Raw genomic sequence first — 21,825 nt, forward strand, 5'->3', positions numbered from 1 at the left:
TTTTTACCCAGTGTTTTCTGTGAATTTGTACTGCATGCTCATTTCATTTTGTGCATGGAAAAGAAGTTTTTAATCATCTCTATATAGGTATGTGAATGTCATTTGGTTTCCAAAAATTGAATTTCACTCTTCAGTGGATTTGTTCCATACTGGTGACATAAGCAGTAGGTAATGAGAAAACTTAAGACAGGAACTTTATAGGTAACATGGACAGTAATCATAAGGAAACTATTTTGTCAATATTTTTTTTCTCTAAAATTTCTGAGGAAAAAAATGTATGACTTAGCAGTGCTGGGTTCCTTCATCCCTTTCTTCCCGATCACTTTTTTACTGGTCCAGGTGACCTCTAATAATTTAATTTTTAAGGAAAGCAGACAGTTGAGTGATAGATGAAAATGTTACCATAGCTTCTTCTCTGGAGATCTGGAGCATACTATAAGTCTGCTTGCAATTTCTCTCTTTGTCTGCTGGTTCCACCAGTTCAAACTGTTGTTAGGGGTCTGGGGTATAGCTCAGTGGTAGAGTGTTTGCCTAGCATGCACAAGGCCCTGGATTTTATCACCAGCACTGAGAAAAAAAATGTAGGGATTACCTGACAGATTACCTGGCAGATTAACTTCTGTGGTTTTTATGGGCTTTATGTAAATCCTATACATATATTTTATAGAAACTACAGTTTATATAATCTACCTCTTATTGGAAAACATATGCATTGTTTCTAATTCCTTTATACTATAAACAATTTTGCAGTGAACATCTTATATATACAACTTTATCAAAGCATATCAAGATATGTAGGGTAAATTCTTAGAAGGCAAATTGTTTGTTTGAAAGATATATATGTTCTTAAAACTTATTGATGGATATTGTCTCAAATCGCAAGCTTAATGAAGAAAATATAAAGTCTTGGCCAATTCATACTGACTTATGAAGGAAATAGAGAACTTTCGCATTAATATTGTTAAATTATTGACTAGAGGCCAGTTGGTCATGTTGTAACTATGTATGGATGTGAAGAGATTTTAGTTGGTGTTGTTTTACAATTTACATTTCTTTGGCTTTGAGTGTTTATACACATTTTTAGTGGTGCTTAACTCAACATAAGTTCTCAGTGTTGTGATTGCCTTCCTTATTTGAATTGAATGCCTGAAACAAATTTTAAAAATACTGTCCCATCAAAGCTGGGCACAGTGGTGCATGCCTGTAATCTTAGCGGCTCAGGAGGCTGAGGCAGGAGGATAGCACGCTCCAAGCTAACTTCAGCAAAACCAAGGTGCTAAGCATTTCAGTGAGACCCTGTCTCTAAATAAAATACAAAATGGGGCTGGGGGGGTGGCTCAGAGGTTGAGTTCCCCTGAGTTCAATCCCCAGTACCCCCCACCAAATATTATCTCATCTATAGGATTTGGAGAAGTGGAAAGTCACATTCACCACATGAAAGATGTCTCCATCTGATCTTATATTAACTCTTCTTCCCACTAAGAGACATTAATTGTGTAGCTTTCCTATTGCTAGATCGATAAAACTACAAGTGACTGATTTTTACTCAATTTCAAAAACAACTTTTCTGATTATTTGACCTATTACATAAAAATTGTTATTAAATATCAGACAGTACAGGAGAAGTCTAAAGAAGAAAATAGATACACCTGTAGTCCCCACCACTTAAAAATGATCAGTATTAACATGTGAGTGAATCTCATGTCAAACTTTTTATGAAAGGCATATGTTATATGCATATATATGTATATATATATATACATATATATAGTGGGATACATGTGTGTATATGGTATATGTCTGTATCTTTTTAAAAATAAAAATAGGTACTATGTATTCTTCATTATTTCCCCTTCAAGGAGATTTTTCTATCCCCACACTCCCCTAGTACTTATCTCTGACCAGACCCATTATTATTTATTTATTTTAGATATACATGACAATAGAATGCATTTTGACACATCATACATACATGGAGTATAACTTCTCATTCTTGTGGTTGTACATGATGTGGAGCTTCACTGATTGTGTGTTCACATATGAACATAGGAAAGTTATGTCTGGTTTTATTCTACTGTCTTTCCCATTCCCAGCCCCACTTCCTTCCCTTATTCAGACCCATTTTTGTGTTCTTACATTTGAAGAATTTTTGCTAGTTCAAGCTCCCTTTATACTTCTATGTATTGTCAAATTCTCCAAAGGGCAGAGGATGGAGAGAGAGACAGAGAGACAGAGAAAAAGAGAGAGAGAGGAGGAAATATGAGTAGGGAGATTTCCTATAAGAAATTGGCTCATGTGTCTATGGAGGCTGAGAAATCCCACGACCTGCTGTCTGCAAGCTGGAGAGCCAGGAGAGCCAGTACTATAATTCAGTCTTGAGTCTTAAGGTCTGATATGACCAGACAGCTGACAGTGTGAGTTTCATTTTAAGGACAAGAAAAAACCAATGTTCCAGTTCAAATAGTTTTGTAGAGAACAAGTTTTCCCTTCCTCTACCTTTGTGTTCTATGTAGGCCTTCAGTGGATTGGATGATGGCCACCTACATTGGGGAGGCAATCTTATCCCAGAAACCTCCTCAAAGGCATACCCAGAAATAATGTTTAGCTAAATACTATATCTGGGCACCCCAGGATCCAGTCAAGTTGACATGTAAAATTATCCATGAATTTCTGTAAACTTGGGCAGGGTAGAGAGTTCTTGGAATTTGAAAATGAACAGTTTTCTCCCCAATTTTCAAATTTCCAGGGAATTGTTAGCTGATTTCAGCCCCACTTAAACCTTGATGCAATTCTGGTGTCATATCAATTTTGAAATGTTAAGAAGTTCTTCATTGTAACCAAGATGAAGTTAGGCACCCATCTTAGACCCATATCTGCCATGGGACATGTTTAATGTGTATAATTGAGGCTTTTCTACCAGCAGCCTGTTGTTTTGAATGGGAACTTAGCATCCATTAAGAATGTGGCACCGCAGAGGAAGACTTAGCTGCACCTGACCTTGGTTTCTTCATTGTCCTCAAACTTTTCTGCCATATGTTATGCTTTTATTATCATTGAAAAAAATTCATTTTCTTATTTATATATTTTTTTCTAATAGTCTTCATATTGGCTTTCTTTGCCCATTGAAACTTGATGTTATGTGCCAGGAAGGATTAAAAAGCAAAGAACAGGAGCCAGGTGTGGTGATCCAGTTGCTTGGGAGGCTGAAATAGGAGAATTGTGAGTTTAAAGCCAGCCTCAGCAAAAGTGAGGCGCTAAGCAACTCAGTGAGACCCTGTCTAATAAAATACAAAATAGAGCTGGGGATGTGGCTCAGTGCTCAAGTGCCCTTGAGTTAAATCCCCAATACCAAAAGAAAAAAAAAAAAAGCAAAGAACAGAAAAAGGAATCTATGCAGCCTAATTGCTAGACTGTACATAGGCCTTGGCACCCATAGTCTCATTTAGGAAGGTAGGACTGACATGATAGCTTTAGCCACAGAAGAGAGAATGATGTCATAAGATGGGTATCTCAAAATGTGGTTGGGGATGTTTTGCATCAGAAGCGCCCAGGAAGCTTGGTACAACTACACACAGATGGGCCCATAGATGACTTGCTACATTAGAATCTCTGGACATAAATCCCATGAATTGGATTTTTAAGCAACTTACCCTGTCTGTTTCACAACCCCCTTCCCTCCCCACAGGTGATTTTGGTGCTTACTTAAAGTAAAATATGAGAATCAGTAGGGGAAAGGGAATGGAGGAGGTAGTATTCAAGATGTGTCTAAGAAGAAAATCAGAGCTTATATAAGCAGAGAAAAACTGAAAGGAAATTCAGACAGGAAGAACTATATGAGCAAAGTTCACCAGGCAAGAATGTATATGCCTGCAATTCATCCCTGTAGGTCATAGAGTTGACCATACTCTCTTCTTCCCCCATCAAAATGTCCCTTGGAACTATTGCAGCACACTGTAACAAAGCTGTCTTTTGTGGTATCACAAAGGCTATATGCACAGTTTTCAACTTTGGGAATGAGCTTCTATCTGCAGAGTGAGAAATGCTATCTCTGTACATTCAAGTAAGATCCAGTATTATTTATTTTGTTCTGACTTTCTTCCATTTTATATAACTTACAGTTGATGCCTAAAGGGCATGTCTCACAGAACCGACATGCAGTAGGAAAGGTGGGAGGAAGTCTGTGGCATTTAAAATAAAATATCCTAGGAAGCCTCCTGTAACTCTTGCTGTAGCCTCCTACCTGCTTACCCTCATTTTCTCTCCCATCTCTCCACCCACTTGCTCCCACCCTGAATTTTCTCTACCTTTTTAGTGCTTATCCACTCTTTTTATTCTGCTAGTCTAAATGACCTTACACAACTCTCCATTAATTTTATTTTCTATATCCTCTGTTATGGTTTGGATTTGGACTGTTGCCCAAAGGCTCATGTGTTGAAGGCTTGGTCTCAAGTGCAGTGATGTTTAGAAATAGGGATTTGGGGAAGTGATTGGATCATGAAGACTTTGATTTCATCAAGTGGATTAATCTACTGATGGATTTATAATTTGAATGCACGTTTGGAGGTGCTGGAAACTATAGGAGATAGGACATGGTTGAAAGCAGTGATTCCCTGGAGGCTTGCCCTTAGGGACTATATCTTGTTCCTGGCCATTTCCTCTCTCTTTTGCTTCCTGGCCACCATGAGGTGAGCAGCTCTGCTCCATCACACCCTCTCTGCCATGATGTTCTGCCTCACCACAGGCCCATAGCAACGGAGACAGGTGAGCATGGACTGAAATCTCTGAAACTGTGAGTCAAAATAAATCTTTCCTCCTCTAGGTTCTTTTTTTCCAGGTATTTTATCACAATGACCAAAATCTGACTCACATCCCCTATTTTTTTTTAACCTATCCTCTTCCTGTCTTATTCCTCCATGTTCTCTTCCATCTAAATGCTGCAGGTAGAGGAAGTAACAAAATTTTGTGGAGTTGGTGAGTCTGTTTCCAGATACTAAAGGATATTGCTGCATGTTTTGTGAAAGCTGATCACCTGGTGGTGTAAAATGAATCCCTACTCTTGAAGGTAGACAGATAGTTCCACTGGTATAGAAATCAAATATGACCCCAATACAGCAATATATTGCCTTTTGCAGTCGCAAAGTACTTTACCAATATTAACTCATTCTTAGGGGCATCATAATTATCTCAAAGTAAAACAACATTGTTTTACTTTGATTTCAGGTCTCCTGAGACCATTATATTCTTCCTTTATCATGGGACATGTCTCAAAATATATTTTCAGACATGGTTTATGCATTTTAAACCCTTAAAACAATTTCTTTGTACTTATATGACTCCTTTCTTTTAGAAACCATAGTTATAGAGATAAACTGACTCTACAGCCTTTCCAGGAAATGTAGGAAATTTATTTTACTGGAAAATCAATAGCTGAGAATGGACGTACAAAAGGCTTCCACCTCTTTTCTGTGGCTTCTCACCACCTGATTTCTTCTCGATTCAGGCAAAGGTTAGTTGAGCAACATGATGGGCAAAGGCAGTGTCTGGGCAGTCTATTTTAGTTAAGTTTGAATGGATTTTGTCTCGATCAAATTGTACTTCTCTGAAGTTGGTTGGCCTGCCAAACTCCTTGCCTTCTGACTCACCACTGAGACCTCTGTTGGGAAACACACAGCCTTTTCTGTCTGCTTCCCTTCTTATCCTTTCATATTACATGCCCTGTGGCCTGAAAAATAACCAGTCTCAGAAGTTCATCAGTCAGTCTTTTGGGATTGAAGAAAGCAATAAATGTCCAAGTGAATTTGGGAAAGAATCTCAAGCATCCACCCTGATGGGCATTTCTGCTAATCAAAACATGGCAAGGGCAGTTCTATTTAATATACTACCATCTATATATAGTTTGGGAGACATAATTGGTGACAAAACTTATTAACTACCTTTGTCCCTTTAGTTTTATGAAGCCAGCGTCTTGCCACCCTCAAAACTTGCAGTAATGTGAGTTTAATGTATATTTCTGTTTAGCTTTCTAGATTTCACTGAAAGGCAGCAGGAAGTATCTGTCTGTCTCCCTTGCCTTTGTCTTTTGTTTGTCCCATCCCAGAGGTTCCAGTAGAGATGGCACTCCTAGAATACATGTTGCCCCACCTAACAAATGAACCCTTGGGAACAGAACAGTTGGCACCTTTCTTGAAAAATCCTAGCAATTTCATGTAAAAGAGTCCCAGATGCTAGGACTTAAAAAATGAAATTATAAAGCTATTTCATTGTGGGAGATGGAGGTTGCATTGCATCAATCATGGAGTTAAAGGAATGTTTAGTTTTTTCAAAATCAAATTTTATGATGAAAATATCTTGATTTTTCTCCCCCCTCCTTCCTTCTCTCCCTCTGTCCTTTCCTTCCTTCCTTCCTTCCTTCCTTCCTTCCTTCCTTCCTTCCTGTGGGTGGTACTAGAGATTGAACCCAGGTGCACTCTACCACAGAGTTACACCTTCAGCCCTTTTTATTTTTTATTGAAACAGAGCCTTGCTAAGTTACTGAAACTGGCCTGGAACCTTTGATCCTCCTGCCTCAGTCTCCAGAGTTGCTGGGATTATAGGTGTGCACCATCACACCTGGCATATCCATAATTTTTCTAATTTAAGAATTTCCTCCAGCAGAACACATGCCTAGCATGTACTAAACTAAAATAATTTAAGAAAGAAAGAAGAAAAAATTCCCTTCAGGCATTGAGTGTTCTATTTTGTTTTTCTTTATTTCAATAGACTCTATAATTCATGTGGTGTGATTGTTATAGACAACAGTGCTTGAAGGGAGAGTGAAGGAGATGGCTTATTACCAGACACAGTCATTTTAGAAAAACATATGGACAAAAATATGATGAGAAGATTTAATTCTCCCTTGAAAATAAGAAGGAAGGCATGACACCATCATTTTTGACTCCCAATACAAACACTAGAGACGACCAAATAATTTTTTTAAATAAAGCCATCTGTATGTGAGTCTTGCCCCCTCCTTTTCTTGTAAGAATATAGTACTGTTGAATTCTAGGACAGTTCTATCCATTTCTTTTTAAAATATTTTTTTAGTTGTAGCTGGACACAATAACTCTATGTTGTTTATTTGTTTACGTTGTGCTGAGGATCGAACCCAGTGCCCCACACATGCTAAGAAAGCGCCCTACCACTGAGCCACAACCTCAGCCCCAGTTCTATCCATTTCTATGAATAAGAAAATGAATATTAGGGCTGAACATGAGTATAAGTGGTTGTTTTTGAAGTACTGCAATAAACAGCAGCTGAGCTGGGCAGAGAGCTATGAAGATGGGCAAACTTGAACTTCAGACATCACACAACACTGGAAAAGGACTTGGAATCAGAGAAGAACCAGAATTTTTATTAATAGATGGAAAATCAGTGCTTTGAGTGTTTGTTTGTTTGTTTGTTTTTGATAATGGCTTCATTGAGATATCATTCACATACCATAAAATTCAACATTTTAAGAGTACCACTCACTGTTTTTATTATATTCACAGAGATGTACAATGAAGAACACTATCTCAGTTAATTTTATAACATTGTCATTACTCCAAGAGGAAACCTATTAGCAATCCCCAATTTCCCCATCCTGACAGCTTTTTATCTCTTTTCTGTCTCTCTGGATTTTGCCTTTTCTGGAAGCTTCATATAAATGGAATTATATAATATGTAGTATTTTATGTCTGGCTTCATAGCATAATTATTTTCAAGTTTCATCCATATTGTAGCATATATTAGTATTTCTTTATTTTTTATGGATGAATGATATTCTGTTGCATGGATGTACCATGGTTTGTTTATCCATTTATCAGCTGATAGACCTTTGTGTTGCTTCCAATTTGGAGTTATTATTACTTTACTCATGCTGCTATGAACATTTGTGTGCGATTGTTTTTTGGTGGGGCATATGTTTTCATTTCTTTAGGAGTAGAATTGCTGGGTTATATGGTAACTCTTTGTTTGACTTTTTGATTTTAATGGTCAAATTGTTTTCCTGGTAGCTGGACTGTTTTACATTCTTACAAGCAATGTACTTAGGTTCCAGCTTCCCCACGTCCTCACCAACACTTTCTATTGTCTATTTTTAAAGTTTTATTACACCACCCTAGTAAGTGCAAAGTAGTATCTGATTGTGGTTTTGATTACAATTTTTCTAACATTTAATGATGTTGAGTATACTTAATGGCCATTTGTAAATCTTTGGAGAAATGTCTATTCATATCCTTTGCCAACCTCTAATTGATTATTATTTTTTTTTTTTGCTATAAGAGTTCTATATATATTCTAGATACTAGACTTTTAACATAGATATGATTTGAAAATATTTCTTCCATTCTGTAAGTTTTCTTTTTACTTTCTTGAAAAATTTTCAATTTTCATGGATTCAATTTACCTATTTTTTTCTTTTGTTGCTAATCCTTTTGGTATTGTCCAACAATCTGTTGCCAAATGCAAGCTCATGAAGATTTCCTCCTCTGTTTAAGACTTTTGTAGATTTAACTTTTTTTTTGAGATACTAAGGATTGAACTCAGAAGCACTCTACCACAGAGCTACATCCCCAACCGTTTTTGTTTGGTGTTTTGAGACAGGGTCTAAGTAAGTTGCCCAGGTTGGCCTCAAACTTGCTATTTTCCTGACTTAGCCTTCTGAGTAACTGGGATTATAAATGTGCACCACTGTGCCTGGCTATAGATTTAACTTTTAAATCTAATTGAATTTTTTATATATATAAATGATGTGAGGTAGGGATGCAAATTCTTTATTTTACATTTGGATATCCTGTTTTCCAAGCACCATTTGTTAAAAACATGGTTCTTTTCCCATTGAGTGGCTTTGATATCCTTGTCAAAAATCAATTGACCAAAGATGTTTGGTTTCATTTCTAGAATTGCAATTGTTCTCTATTGATCTATAGATCTACCTTTATGTCAGTACTACACAATCTTTTAAAAACTATTTTATCTTTAGATTGACAGATAAATAGTATTTATCATGTACAACATGATGCTTTGAAGTACATGTACATTGTGGAATGACTATATCCAGCTAATTAACATATGCATTACCTAACATAATTTGGTGAGAACACTTAAACATCTACTCTCTTAACATTTTCCAAGAAAACCTTATGTTGTTATTAGCTGTAGTAATCATATTGTGCCATAAATCTCTTGAACTTATTCCTTCTATCTAATAGGAATTCCACACTCTTTGATCACCATCACCTTAACTCTTCTCCTACAACTGTCCCAGCCCCTGGCAACCACCAGGGGGTTCAACTAGAGTCCACATATAAGGAGATGATGCAGTTATTAGTTTTTCTGTGCCAGGCTTAGTCCACTTAATATGATGTCCTCCAGGTTCTTCCATGTCATCACAAATGGCAAGATTTCCTCTTTTTAAAGGATGGAACAGAAATGGATGACATTAGAGCTGATTATGCTAAGTGAAGTTAGCCAATACCCCCCCCCCAAAAAAAAAAAAACAAATGCAGAATGTGTTCTCTGATATAAGGGGGTGACTCAAAATGGGGTAGGGAGGAAGAGCATGAGAAGAAAATTACCTCTAGATAGGGAAGAGAGGTGGGAGGGAAAGGGAGGGAGAGGGGAATTGCACAGAAGATGGAAGGAGACCCTCATCGTTATACAGAATACAGGTATGATGATGTGAGGGGGGAAAAAAAGAAATGTGTCACATTAGATTGGGTAGGGAGAAGTGATGGGAGGGGAGGGGAGGGGAAGGGGGGATAGGAAGGGCAGCAGAATAAAATAGACACTAGTATTGCTGTAAGTATATACATGTCTGTATAACCAATGTGATTCTGCAACCTGTACACTCAGAAAAATGAGAAATTATAACCCATCTAATTCAAATGTATGATATGTCAAGATCATTGTATTGTCATGTGTAACTAATTAAAACAAATAAAAGATTAAAAAAATAAAGGATGGAACAGTATTATATTGTGCATATATACCACATTTTCTTTATCCACTAAATAATCTCTGATGGATATTTAGGTTGATTCTATTTCTTGATTATACCAGGTAATGTTACAATAAATGTGGGAATACAGATATATCTTCAACATACTGATTTCATTTATATACGCATTGATGGATTGCGTGCTAGTTCTATTTTTAGATTTTTTTTTGTTGTTTAATATCCATTTTTTAAAATCACAGCTATGCTAATTTACATACCCACCAGCCATGTACAGAGATTCCTTTTTCTCTACATCCTTGCTAACACTTTTTTTTTTTTTGTGTGTGTGTGTGTGTGTATGTGTGGTTCGGGGGATCAAACTCCAGGGTCTCATGCATCCTACACAAATCCTCTACCACTGAGCTACATCCCCAGCCCAATATTTTATCTTTTTGACAATAACTTTCCTAACAGGTGTGAGGTGATATCCTTGTGGTTTTGATTTGGTTTCCCTGATGATTAGTAATGTTAAGTATTTTTTTTAAATATACCTGTTGGTGATTTGTATATATTATTTTCAGAATGTCTGTCCAGACTATTTGCCATTTTAAAATCAAATTGTTTTCTTGCTGTTGAGTTATTTGAGTTCCTTATGTATTTTGGATATTAACCCCTTATCAGATGTATAGTTTGCAAATATTTTCTCCTATTCTGTGGGTAATTCTCTTTATTCTGTGATCTTTTGCTGTATGCAAGCTTTTTAGTTTGATTTTTTTTGCTCTTTTTTCTTGTGCTTTTGTGGTGGTGTATAAAAATATCATCATCCAGACCAATGGAATGGATGAGATTTCCCTGTTTTCTTCTAGTAGTTTAACATTTAGTCTTACATGTAAGTATTTTATCTTTTTTTGTGTGTGGTACTGGGAATTGAACCCAGAGACAATATATCACTGAGCGATATCCCCAGCCATTTATGCTTTTATTTTATTTATTTATTATATATTAAGAACCCAGGGGTGCTTAACCACTGAGCCACATCCCAAGCCCGCCACCCACACCTTTTTTAAATATTTGGGTCTCACTAAGTTGCTTAGGACCTTGCTGAGTTGCTGAGGCTGGCTTTCAACTTGTGATTCTCCTGCCTCAGTCTCCCAAGCCACTGAGATTACAGGTGTGCGCCACTGCACCAGCTTTTTATTTTTAAGTTGATTTTTGTATATGGCATAAAACCACAATCTGTTTTCATTCTTCTGCATGTGGATATTCAGTTTTCTCAACATCATTTATTAACAAAACCATACTTTTGCCATGTGTGTTCTTAGAACCTTTGTAAAAAAATCCATTGGCTATAAATGTGTGATTTATTTCTGAATTGTTATTTCTGTTCCATCGGCCTGTGTGTTTGTTTTTATGTCAGTATTATGCTGTTTTTATTACTATGGCTTTGTAGTGTATTTTGAATTCAGATATTGTGATGCCACCAGCTTTGTTCTTTTTGGTTAGGGTCGTTTTTTTTTTTTTTTTTTTTTTTTTTTTTTAGTTCCATATGAAGTAGAATTGTTTTCTTTATTTCTGTGAAGAACAACATTATACATAACACATATAATGACATTTACCCACCATTATAGTATTATACTAAATAGCTTCACTACCTCAAAATTCCTCTGTTTTGCCTATTCATTCTTCCCTCCAACCCATTATTTCCTGACAACCACTGATTTCTTTCTATTTTCTTTTTTACAATCTTCATAGTTTTGTCTTTTCCTGAATATCATATAGTTGGAATTAAACAGTGTGTAGGATTCACAGATTAGCTTCTTTCACTTAGTAATTCCAACTATCTTTTTTTCTTTCTTTTTTTTTTTTTTTGTACCAAGGTGAACATAGAGGTGCTAAACTACTAAGCCACATCCCTCGCCATTTTTGTTCTTTATTTTCAGACAGGGTCTCACTGATATGCTTAGGGCCTCGATAAGTTGCTGAGGCTGGCTTTGAACTTGTAACCCTCCTGCCTCAGCCTCCTGAGTTGCTGAGATTACAGGTGTGTGCCACCATGCCCAGCATCTAACTTTCTTTTCATTAGTGTTAACATGATATCTCTTTCTCTATTCCTTTTCATTTATATGTTTTATGTTTCAATTGTATTTCTTGTAAATAGCATGTTTGGGCCTTGGTTTTTTATCCCTTCTGAAAATATCTATCTCTTAATTAGAATATTTAACCAATTGGCACTTAAAATAGGCATTAATATGGTTGAATACCTATCATTTTGTTGCTGTTTTCTATTTGTTGCCCTTGTTTTTTTTTTTTTTTTTTTTTTTTTTTTTTTTTGTACTAGGGATTGTACTAGGGGCATTTAACCACTGAGTCACATCCCTGACCTTTTTTTTTTAAAAAAAAAAATATTTATTTATTTTTTAGTTGTGGGTGGACATAGTACTTTGTTTTATTTATTTATTTTTATGTGGTGCTGAGGATGAAACCCAGGGCCTTGCACATGCAAGGTGAACACTCTACCACTGAACCACAACCCCAGCCCACATCCCCAGCCTTTAAAATTTTTTTTTGAAACAGTTTCACTAAGTTGCTTAGGGCCTCACTAAGTTGCTGAGGCTAGCTTTGAACTTGAGATCCTCCTGTCTCAGCCTCCTGAGCCACTGAGATTACAGGTGTGAGCCACCATGTCCAGCTTCTTGCCCTTGTTCTTGTTCTGTTTATATCTTCTATATTTTTCTGTTTTTTATTGTTTTAATTTAGCATTTTATAGGATTCCATTTTCTCAGCATATTAATAATAATGTTTAAAACTGTTTTTTATTGATTGCCCTGGAGTTTAAAATATACATTAACATCGAATCCCAGTTTATTTTCAAATAATGCCATACAAGATATGCACTATATCCACATTTATTACAATGCCTTATAATAACAAGTTTGTCCTAATCACTTCTTTATTTCATCATTGATGTTATTCATTTCACTTATATATAAGCATACCTAAGTGTATACATATACACAAATAATCAAATACATCATTGCTATTTTGAATAGTTTATTGTCTCTTAGGTAAGTTAAGAATGAGAAAAAAATGAAAATTTTTATTTTGTCTTCACTTATTCCTTTTCTATTCTTTTCTTGTTTGTGTACCTTCAAGTTTCTGATTTATATCATTTTCCTTTTCTCTGAGGAACTTTTTTTTAACATTTATGGAAATCAGGCTTACTGTTGACAGTTTTTGTTTGTCTAAGGAAGTCTTAGTTTTCCTTCACTTTTGAATAATAGTTTCACAAGGTACAGAATTTAAGGTTGGTGTTTTGTTCCTCAACATTTTAAATAGTTTACTGCACTCTTTTCTTGCTTGCATGTTCTGAGAAGTCAAATGTAACTTTTACCCGATCTCCTGAATAGATAAGCTGCTTGGTTCCTCTATCTTCTTCAAAGATTTTATTTTATTTGTCTTTTTTTAAAAAATTTTCTGGTGTCTGAATATTATATGCCTAGATTATTTTGCATTTATTCTCCTTGTTGTTCCCTCAGATTCCTGGATCTGTGTTTGGTGTCTGACATGAATTTTGGTGAAATTCTCAGCCATTATTGTTTTAAGTATGCCTTCCATTCATTTCTTTTTTTAAAATTAAATTAATTTTATTTTATTTTTTACACAAATGAAGCACAACTTTTCATTTCTCTGGTTGTACATGATGTAGTCACACCATTCGTGTAATCGTACCCATCCATACATGGGGTAATATTGTCCATCTTATTCCACCACCTTCCCTCCTACAGATCCCTTCCCCTCCCCACCCTCACCTCTGTTTAATCCAAAGTTCCTTCATTCTTTCCTTGCTCTCTCCATTATGGATCAGCATCCACTTATTGGAGAGAACATCTGGCCTTTGGTTTTTGGGGATTGGCTTACTTTGCTAAGCATGATATTCTCCAGCTGCATCCATTTACCTGCAAATGCCATAATTTTATTCTCTTTTAATGCGGAGTAATATTCCATTGAATATATATACCACAGTTTCTTTATCCATTCATCTATCGAAGGACATCTAGGCTGTTTCCACAGTTTAGCTATTGTGAATTGAGCTGCTAAGAACATTGTTGTGGCTATATCACTGTAGTATGCTGGGATTACAGGTGTGAGTGGGATAGCTGGGTCAAATGGTGGTTCCATTCCAAGTTTTCTAAGGAATCTGCATACCGCTTTCTAAAGTGGTTGTATCATTTTGCAATTCCACCAGCAATGTATGAGTGTGCCTTTCCTCCCACATCCTCACTAGCAATTATTGTTGTTTATATTCTTGAAAACTACTATTCTGACTGGAGTGAGATGAAATCTTAGAGTAGTTTTGATTTGCACTTCTCGAATTGCTAGAGATGTTGCTTGCTTTCCTTTATTTCTGGTATTCCTATTACATATATTTGCTTCTCAGTTCCCACTCAGGTGGGACAGGATGGCTAGAGGGGAATGGAGTTGGGTGTTTTCCCTTCCTCCACACTGAAGGGTAGAAGATGGTTGGTGTTGAGCATTTCTCTTCTCCATGTCTGTTTAGCTCTCATGAAATTCTAATAACTTGTGTGCTGGTAGTTTCTCCTGAGGGCAGGACATTTTAAGAACAGACTGTTCTGGTGTTATTCAAAATGGCTACTTTCCCCCTCCTCCTGTATAAAGCATGAGGATATTGCCTCTGTTCTTGACTGGGACAACTTGTAGGGCTTTTGGAGATAAAACTCAAAGAAGTGTGGCTGTATTCCCTTAATACTGACCCTGCCCCGGAGTTCTCAATTCTCAGGTATATCCATACTGAGCCCCTACCAATCTTGTCAATTAATGCTTCAGGTTTCCCTGCCTGGTCCTGATTCCTGTAGAGGCTTCTAATTGTGGGTCTTTCCTCTGATAAATTGTAATTCTCCTTGTCAGCTGTCACTCAACTTTTTGGAGTAGCAGTGCTCTTATGGCCTCACTTTTCTAACAGATCTAAGAAAAAATCTGTTTGCTATTTTTTCATTTTGTCTAGCTATTTACTTCTTGTTAGGATGAAGTAACAACATCCAAGTTCATTGTATGATGGACTGGAAATCAGAAATCATCTTTATTCTTTTTAATATAGTTGTTTACAATAAGAACTACTTTAACTGTATTCCCTAAGTTTTTATATGCTATGTATCATTTTAATTCATTCCACATTTTTCTCATTAGAAAATTTGTGTTTGTGCTTGGATTATCTATAGGGGACAATGTTTCTTTTCCATCACTGGATTAACTTCAGAGAATATCAATACTTTCAGAACCCTGTATTTATATTTTTAGAGAATAGTTTCTGAGGAATAAAGGAACTGAAAGTAGATAAGAGTGGCTGGGAGTGGGGGTTACAACTTAACCTCTAGCTTTTAAAGTTACCCTGTGGCCTGTAACCTTCTAAGTTAGTGATTCTTAACCAGCAGCAGTATTTCCCTTTAGATGATACTTGGAAATATCTGGACACATGTTTGGTTGCTATAATTGGGCTATGAGGTAGGACGCACCTTACATCTAGTGGGTAGAGGCCAGGGATGCTGCTAAACATCCCATGATGCACAGTGCATCCGCTCACAACACAGGGATCATCTGATCTGAAATGTCAGTAATGCTGCAGTTGAAAAACACCCTTTAAACCTCTTAAATTAATCAGACTATTTCCCACTCACCCAGCACTTGCCTGTATAGTAGCTCACTACTTGTTCACAATGGTCCCTGAGGTAGCTGAAATGTCACAATCTGAGATGAGGTGAGTTAAGCATTAAAACTTAAGTAACCTGTCAGTCAGTAGCAGAGTCAGGATTACCATCCTCCAGTCCAGTTGTTTCCTAGAAAATCCACAGCTAACTACCTGTGCCTCCACTTGCTATTCCATTCCACCTTTTAAAAGCAGACCATCATGCATTGCCTTGTGAGTACAGCCACTCTTTAGTATCTTTGGGTAATTGGTTCCACAACCCCCCTACCCAATAACAAAATCTGAATGCTGTGTTCCTTATATAAAAGGCCACACATAGTATTTGCATATAATAGTGTACATCCTCCTATATACTTTAAATAGTTTCTAACTACTTATAATACGTAATAAAATGTGAATGCTATGTAAATAGTTGTCATACTATATTATTTACTGAAAAGAAAAAATTTATACATGTTCAGTACAGATGATATTACTAAAAATATTTTCAATAAAAAATACTTTCAAGCCAGGTGCCATGACACATGTCAGTAATCCCAGTGGCTTGGGAGGCTGAGGCAGCAGGATTGCAAGTTTAAAGCCAGTGACTTAGGCCCTAAGCAACTCAGTGAGACCCTGAATCTAAATAGAATACAAAATAGGGCTGGGGATGTCGATGTAGCTCAGTGGTTAAGTGTCCCTGGGTTTAAACTCTGATACCAAAAAAAAAAAAAAAAAAAGGTGACTTTTTTAAAAAAGGTGACTTTTTTTGGTGTGTGTGTGTGTGTGTGTGTGTGTGTATGTGTGTTGCTGAGGATGGATTCCAGGGCACCACATATGCAAGGCAGGTGCTCTGCCACTGAACTATATACCCTTTCAAATATTTTGTGATGCTTGACATACAGTTATCCTTAAATTATCTTGGCATTGAATCTCTACATCTTAAGATAGTTGGTCTCAATTTTCTCATCCATAAAATGGGGATAATAATCCTTTGTTAACTAACTGAGCCCTTTCCTGAGAATCAAATTATTCAACACACATGAAAGTATTTTGAACATGTAAATGGAAAAGCTCCTCCAGATATGGGTGACTCCGAAAAATTGTGTTTGTATGAGTTATGCAATATAACCAGTTGTCAATTATTAGAATACCTTGCTAGATCAAAATAAAGTGCATTCAGATTCTGTGCTCCTTACTTATAGTGCCAACCTAAGTAAATAAGGCCTTTATTTTGCTAGTAATTTGGTTAAAATATCTAAAGCTATATTAGACCTTGGACTCTCTTGACAATTATAATACCTTAACCTTTTTTTTTTCCATAGGTGTTACAGAACATCTTGGACACTGAAAGAGAATATGCTAAAGAACTTCAGTCTCTTCTTGTTACTTACTTGAGACCCTTGCAATCCAATAACAAGTAAGTTTTTCCTTTGAAACTCCTTGCTAAATAAAGAAAGATAATGTCAGCATATGGAGTCATTACTCTTATGTCACTGAATAATTGATTTTGCCCTTTAGAAGAATTTCCACAGATCACAGGTTGCCAAGAACATGGTCAGGGCAACAGAAATTATGCAAGACGTTGCTCTGGGAGAGCTTGGCTTGCTTTCTGTGGAAGGAATGAGTAGATATGAATTTCTCCTGTTACAATTTTTTATTTTGTACATTTTTGTGTCTTTCATTATTTAAGTTTTTTTTTTCAAAACATAATCAACAAATACTAATTGCACATATTTATGTGATACAGTATAAAGTTTTTTTAAAAAAAATTAGTTATAGACGGACACAATGTCTTTATTTTTTATTTTTATGTGGTGCTGAGGATTGAACTCAGTGCCTCACATGTGGTAGGCAACTGCTCTACCACTGAGCTACAGCCCCAGCCCAGTATGAAGTTTTAATACATATGTGTAATGATCAGATCCAGCAGATTGGTGTATCCAGCACCCTAAATATGTTTTCTTTGTGTTGGGAATTTTCAAAAGCCTCTCTACCAATTCTTTTTAAATATACAATTAATCGGTATCAACCATGTTACCCTATGGTGCTATTGAATATTAGAAGTCATTCCTCTTATCTAGTTGCACCTGTTAAACATCCTCTTCCCTTCCTCCTTCCTCACACCCTTCCCAGGTTCTGGTAACCATTATTTCACTCTCTGCATCTATTAGATGAACTTTTTTTTAATCTTCCATGTATCTAGTACATTTTAAAAGTGGCATGTCTTATTTACCATTACTAAAGACTTGTTGGTGCTTTTATTGAGAAAGCACATAAACTGTAAATTCTCGTGCACATTTGGTATTTCCTTGCCAGGACAGAACTTCTTTGCCATGCTGTGAGAGTGCAATGCATGTAGCATTTTGTAGATATTCATAACAACAATTCAAGACAGTCTTTCGTTGAGCAAATGTGAATGATAATGAGATATCAAAATGTTTATTTTTTATTTTTTATTAGTTGCTCATGACAATACAATGATCTTGACATATCATACATTTGAATCAAATGGGATATAGTTTCTCATTTTTCTGAGTGTACAGATTGCAGAATCACATTGGTTATACAGACATGTATATACATACAGCAATACTAGTGTCTATTTTATTCTGCTGCCCTTGTTCTTTAAAACAAAAATGTTTGAACCTTATTTTGGTGTTAGAAATTTAAAGTGATTGTCAAAGGCCTGAAATGAAAACTTAGTTTTTACAAAAGAAAACTCTTGACCATTTAATATGCTAAAAAATTAAACATATAGGGGCTAACTGCTTTATTTGTATTATTTTAATTGATTATATATCACTAGAGATCGTGATACATAAATAAAGTAGAAAATTTAGCAATCAATCCAAGGAATGAAGGACAAAAGTCTCCCCTTTAATCTCCATAGGAACTGACTTTTATTTATTTATTTATTTTTGTACTGGGGATTGAACCCAGGGCTGCTCCTTTATGTTTTTTTATTTTGAGGCAGGATCTTGCTAAGTTTCCTTGCCTAGACCTTGAACTTGCTTACTTTTGCTAGACAGTGGTCTACTATCATCTTAAATGAGTTTTTCGCTATTTGTCTTCCTTTTTAAAAATTATGTTTGTTCAGGTTTGTCTTGCTGAATTTCTGGCTTATTCTCATGGCATTATAGGAATCTTTCTTCAGTATGAAAGGATTGTGTATTCCCTTGTGGGAAGAGTTTGAACATGATCAACAACATTGTTCTGGGCTGTTATTGCTATGCGAACTATGAAGTTTGATATGAATCATAGTTCTTAGAGTTGGATGGCACCTCAGGGTCCAGTGCCCTGGGAGAAAATTGCTATCTCCATTGCACAGACTTAAAAAGAGAGACTGAAGCTCAGAGAGGTTTCCTGCCTTGTCTGTACGCAGACAGTAAGAGACCCGACTGGATCCACCATGTCTCTTGACACCAGGTGAAATATGCTCTTTGTTTTCTGGAGGTGACAAGCAGAGGATAGAGGAATTTAAGTGGTAAACCTGGGAGGGGAGGGGGTAGTATTTCAAATGAGGAACAGACTGATTAGCAATCAAGACACAGTGAGAGGAAAAGATAAGCCAAGAGCCAGGGCAGGGGAGGTGAGAGACCTGAGTCAGACCTGCATTGTTCCTAAATATATTCGGTATGTGGTTGTAGTTCAGTTTCCATTAGTTCTGTCTATCTGGTCGATCCCAGAGTGATCTCAGAAAATTAGAGTGTTTATTGTCTGATCCTGAAGGTGCCAGAGAAGCTCCCTGTCTGGCTTAAGTAAGCTCCTGATTCGAGCCTTTGCTGCTACAAAGAGCAGCAAGCAGACAAGCTGGCCGCTAGCAGTTTCGCTTCTGTCACCCATCATTGGGGGGGTTTTCCAGCTTGTTGTTCAAGAGGGCATTATAGCAGAAGAACTGGAAGCTTTTACACTCTAGGGGTTACTGGAGATGTTTGTCTGGGTCTTCCCATTTTTTATTAGCAAAAATATTCTCTTGGAAATACTTTCCAAGGATAATTTTATTCTTAAGGAGAAAGAACAAGTGGCAAACACTAATATGTTGAGTAAATCTTTGGAAAATTTTCTCTTTAGAAGTGGTTGGGAGCATGGAATCTGGAGATAGGATGTTTTGTTTCAATTTCTGTCTTTCCAATTCATTGGCTTTGTGACTTTGGTTGGTGTGCTTAACCTCTCTGGGTCTGGGTTGTCTAACCTGTAAAATAGATACAGCAGTAGTACCTACCCCATACAGTTATTATAAGGTTGTTAAAATGAGTTGTTATTTGTTAAAAGCTTGAATAACTGTTCATCACTGTATGAAGGTTGGATCTTGTTCTCATTATCATTTACTGTTTGGTAAGGGAAAACTAGACAAGAACATTCTTCATAGAGAGGCCCTAGGTAAAATTATTCAATTTTCTTTTATTCTACTCCATTACAAAAATGAAGAAATAAACATCAGTATATTCTCTTCCTCTTATTTTCTTTCATAAAGATTTCTTTTAGTTGATTTATGAGCATTTTAGTTCAGGAGAAAGATGATTTTTCTGTTTTTTTTTTCTGTGCATTATTTGAGCATATGTCTTTCAATTACTTTTCTGGTTTTCCCAGGAGAGGGTACACAAAAGTTTTTACACTTATTCCTAGCCCTGATGTATATTTTATCTATTTAGATTACTTAGGTTTTTATGCACTTGTTATTGATTTTCCTCATGGGTTTACAAACTACCAAAATGCCACCGTATTACCACTCATTTTGTTTAGAATTGTTAATATAGGAAAGGGAGACCAAAGAAAGAAACTTAAAAAGTTGCCCAAGACCAAGAGTTGGTGTAAATTAAGAAGCAACAGTTAAAATACAGGGATTGCTACCTTCATATTTGCCAGACATTAGCAATCACTCTGCTAACTAGACTATAGATAATGTAACAGCATCCTTCAATTCTGTTAACTGAAACTCCGTGCATTATTATTATTATTTTTTCAGTCTGAGTTCTGTGGAGTTTACATCTTTACTGGGAAACTTCGAGGAAGTATGTACATTTCAACAAACACTCTGTCAAGCCTTGGAAGAATGTTCAAAGTAAGTGTGGCATATTTGTTAGGATGGCCAGCAACATTGAGTTGTTCTTGTCTTATCTGTTGCCTTATATAAGGGTGCTTTATATTTATCCATTTGCTTTAGTTTTGATACATTGTCCCAGAACAAAATAACAATACAGAGAAGATGCATTAGGTGGTGTTGTTTGCAGTGTCAAAGCACTAGATGTATATCAGGGCTGTACGTTTGGTAAATTATTTCTGACTTTAATTTAAAATCATATCAATTTACTACTTCTGGTCACTTTAAGAGATACATAAGTTCTTTAATTGACCATGGATGACACCTTTGACTCTGATTAAATATTTTCTTTGGTACATTGCAAATTACATGGAAATGGCATTCAGATTATTCTATTTCACATGTTTGTTTTCTCTCATGGGAATTGAACCCAGGGTCTTGTGCATGCTAAACATGCTCTCTACTACTGAGCTACACCCCAGACCATTTTCTCTCTTTTACTCATTCCTAGAATTGTGTCTATTATATTAGGTGTTCAAACACATAAAAGTGAGGAAGGAAAAGTATATCTTTATATGAACTACAAAATAATTTGATGGCTGGTTGCTGAGGCATTCAACTTTGTACTACAAAGTTAACAGTCCTAGTCATTGTGCAATGTATTTCTGTTGCAAGATTAATTTTCTAAATAGCATATCTTGGAGATATGGGTAACTTTCATCTCTATAAAGAAAATGCGGGTAGTTGCCTGTTTCTTTGGTTTTATGGGTCCGGGAGGGCTGTCCAGGGAGAAAGATGGAAAGATCTTAAACTACAGAGACCTGAGGAGTCACTTCAAATGCCAGTAGAGATCTAGATATTTGATATGGAAAGATGTTTACTGAGAAGGGCAGTTTTGCAAACTAGATTCATGATCTTTGTTTGCTGTTCTATGGAGAAACACATAGAAATAAAAGCCCATGGAATATGCCAAAATTATTACAGTAGATATAATTGAAGGGTGTGATTTTGAGTAAGTTTTTCTTTCTCATGCTCCTCTGAGTTTTCTACAAACAAAAAGGGATGACTTTTAATTTTTAAAATTAAAAAAATCTTGAGGCCACCCTGCCAAGCAACCACCAG

The 21,825-nt window shown here is 36.2% G+C and overlaps 1 protein-coding gene across 4 annotated transcripts in view; it reads left to right on the forward strand.

Moving 5' to 3' along the window:
- The window catches only part of Arhgef6 (Rac/Cdc42 guanine nucleotide exchange factor 6), a 107,857-nt gene that overhangs the window by 46,390 nt on the left and 39,642 nt on the right, over window positions 1-21,825 (forward strand). For all 4 annotated transcript variants that reach the window (XM_026392203.1, XM_077793566.1, XM_077793565.1 and 1 more), the window contains 2 exons: window positions 16,985-17,079; window positions 20,629-20,724. In XM_026392203.1, coding sequence (XP_026247988.1) covers window positions 16,985-17,079; window positions 20,629-20,724 — 191 coding nt within the window. The remainder of the gene's footprint in view (window positions 1-16,984; window positions 17,080-20,628; window positions 20,725-21,825) is intronic.

The sequence above is a fragment of the Urocitellus parryii genome, chromosome X (assembly GCF_045843805.1).
Source record: "Urocitellus parryii isolate mUroPar1 chromosome X, mUroPar1.hap1, whole genome shotgun sequence".
NCBI classification, from domain to species: Eukaryota; Metazoa; Chordata; class Mammalia; order Rodentia; family Sciuridae; genus Urocitellus; species Urocitellus parryii.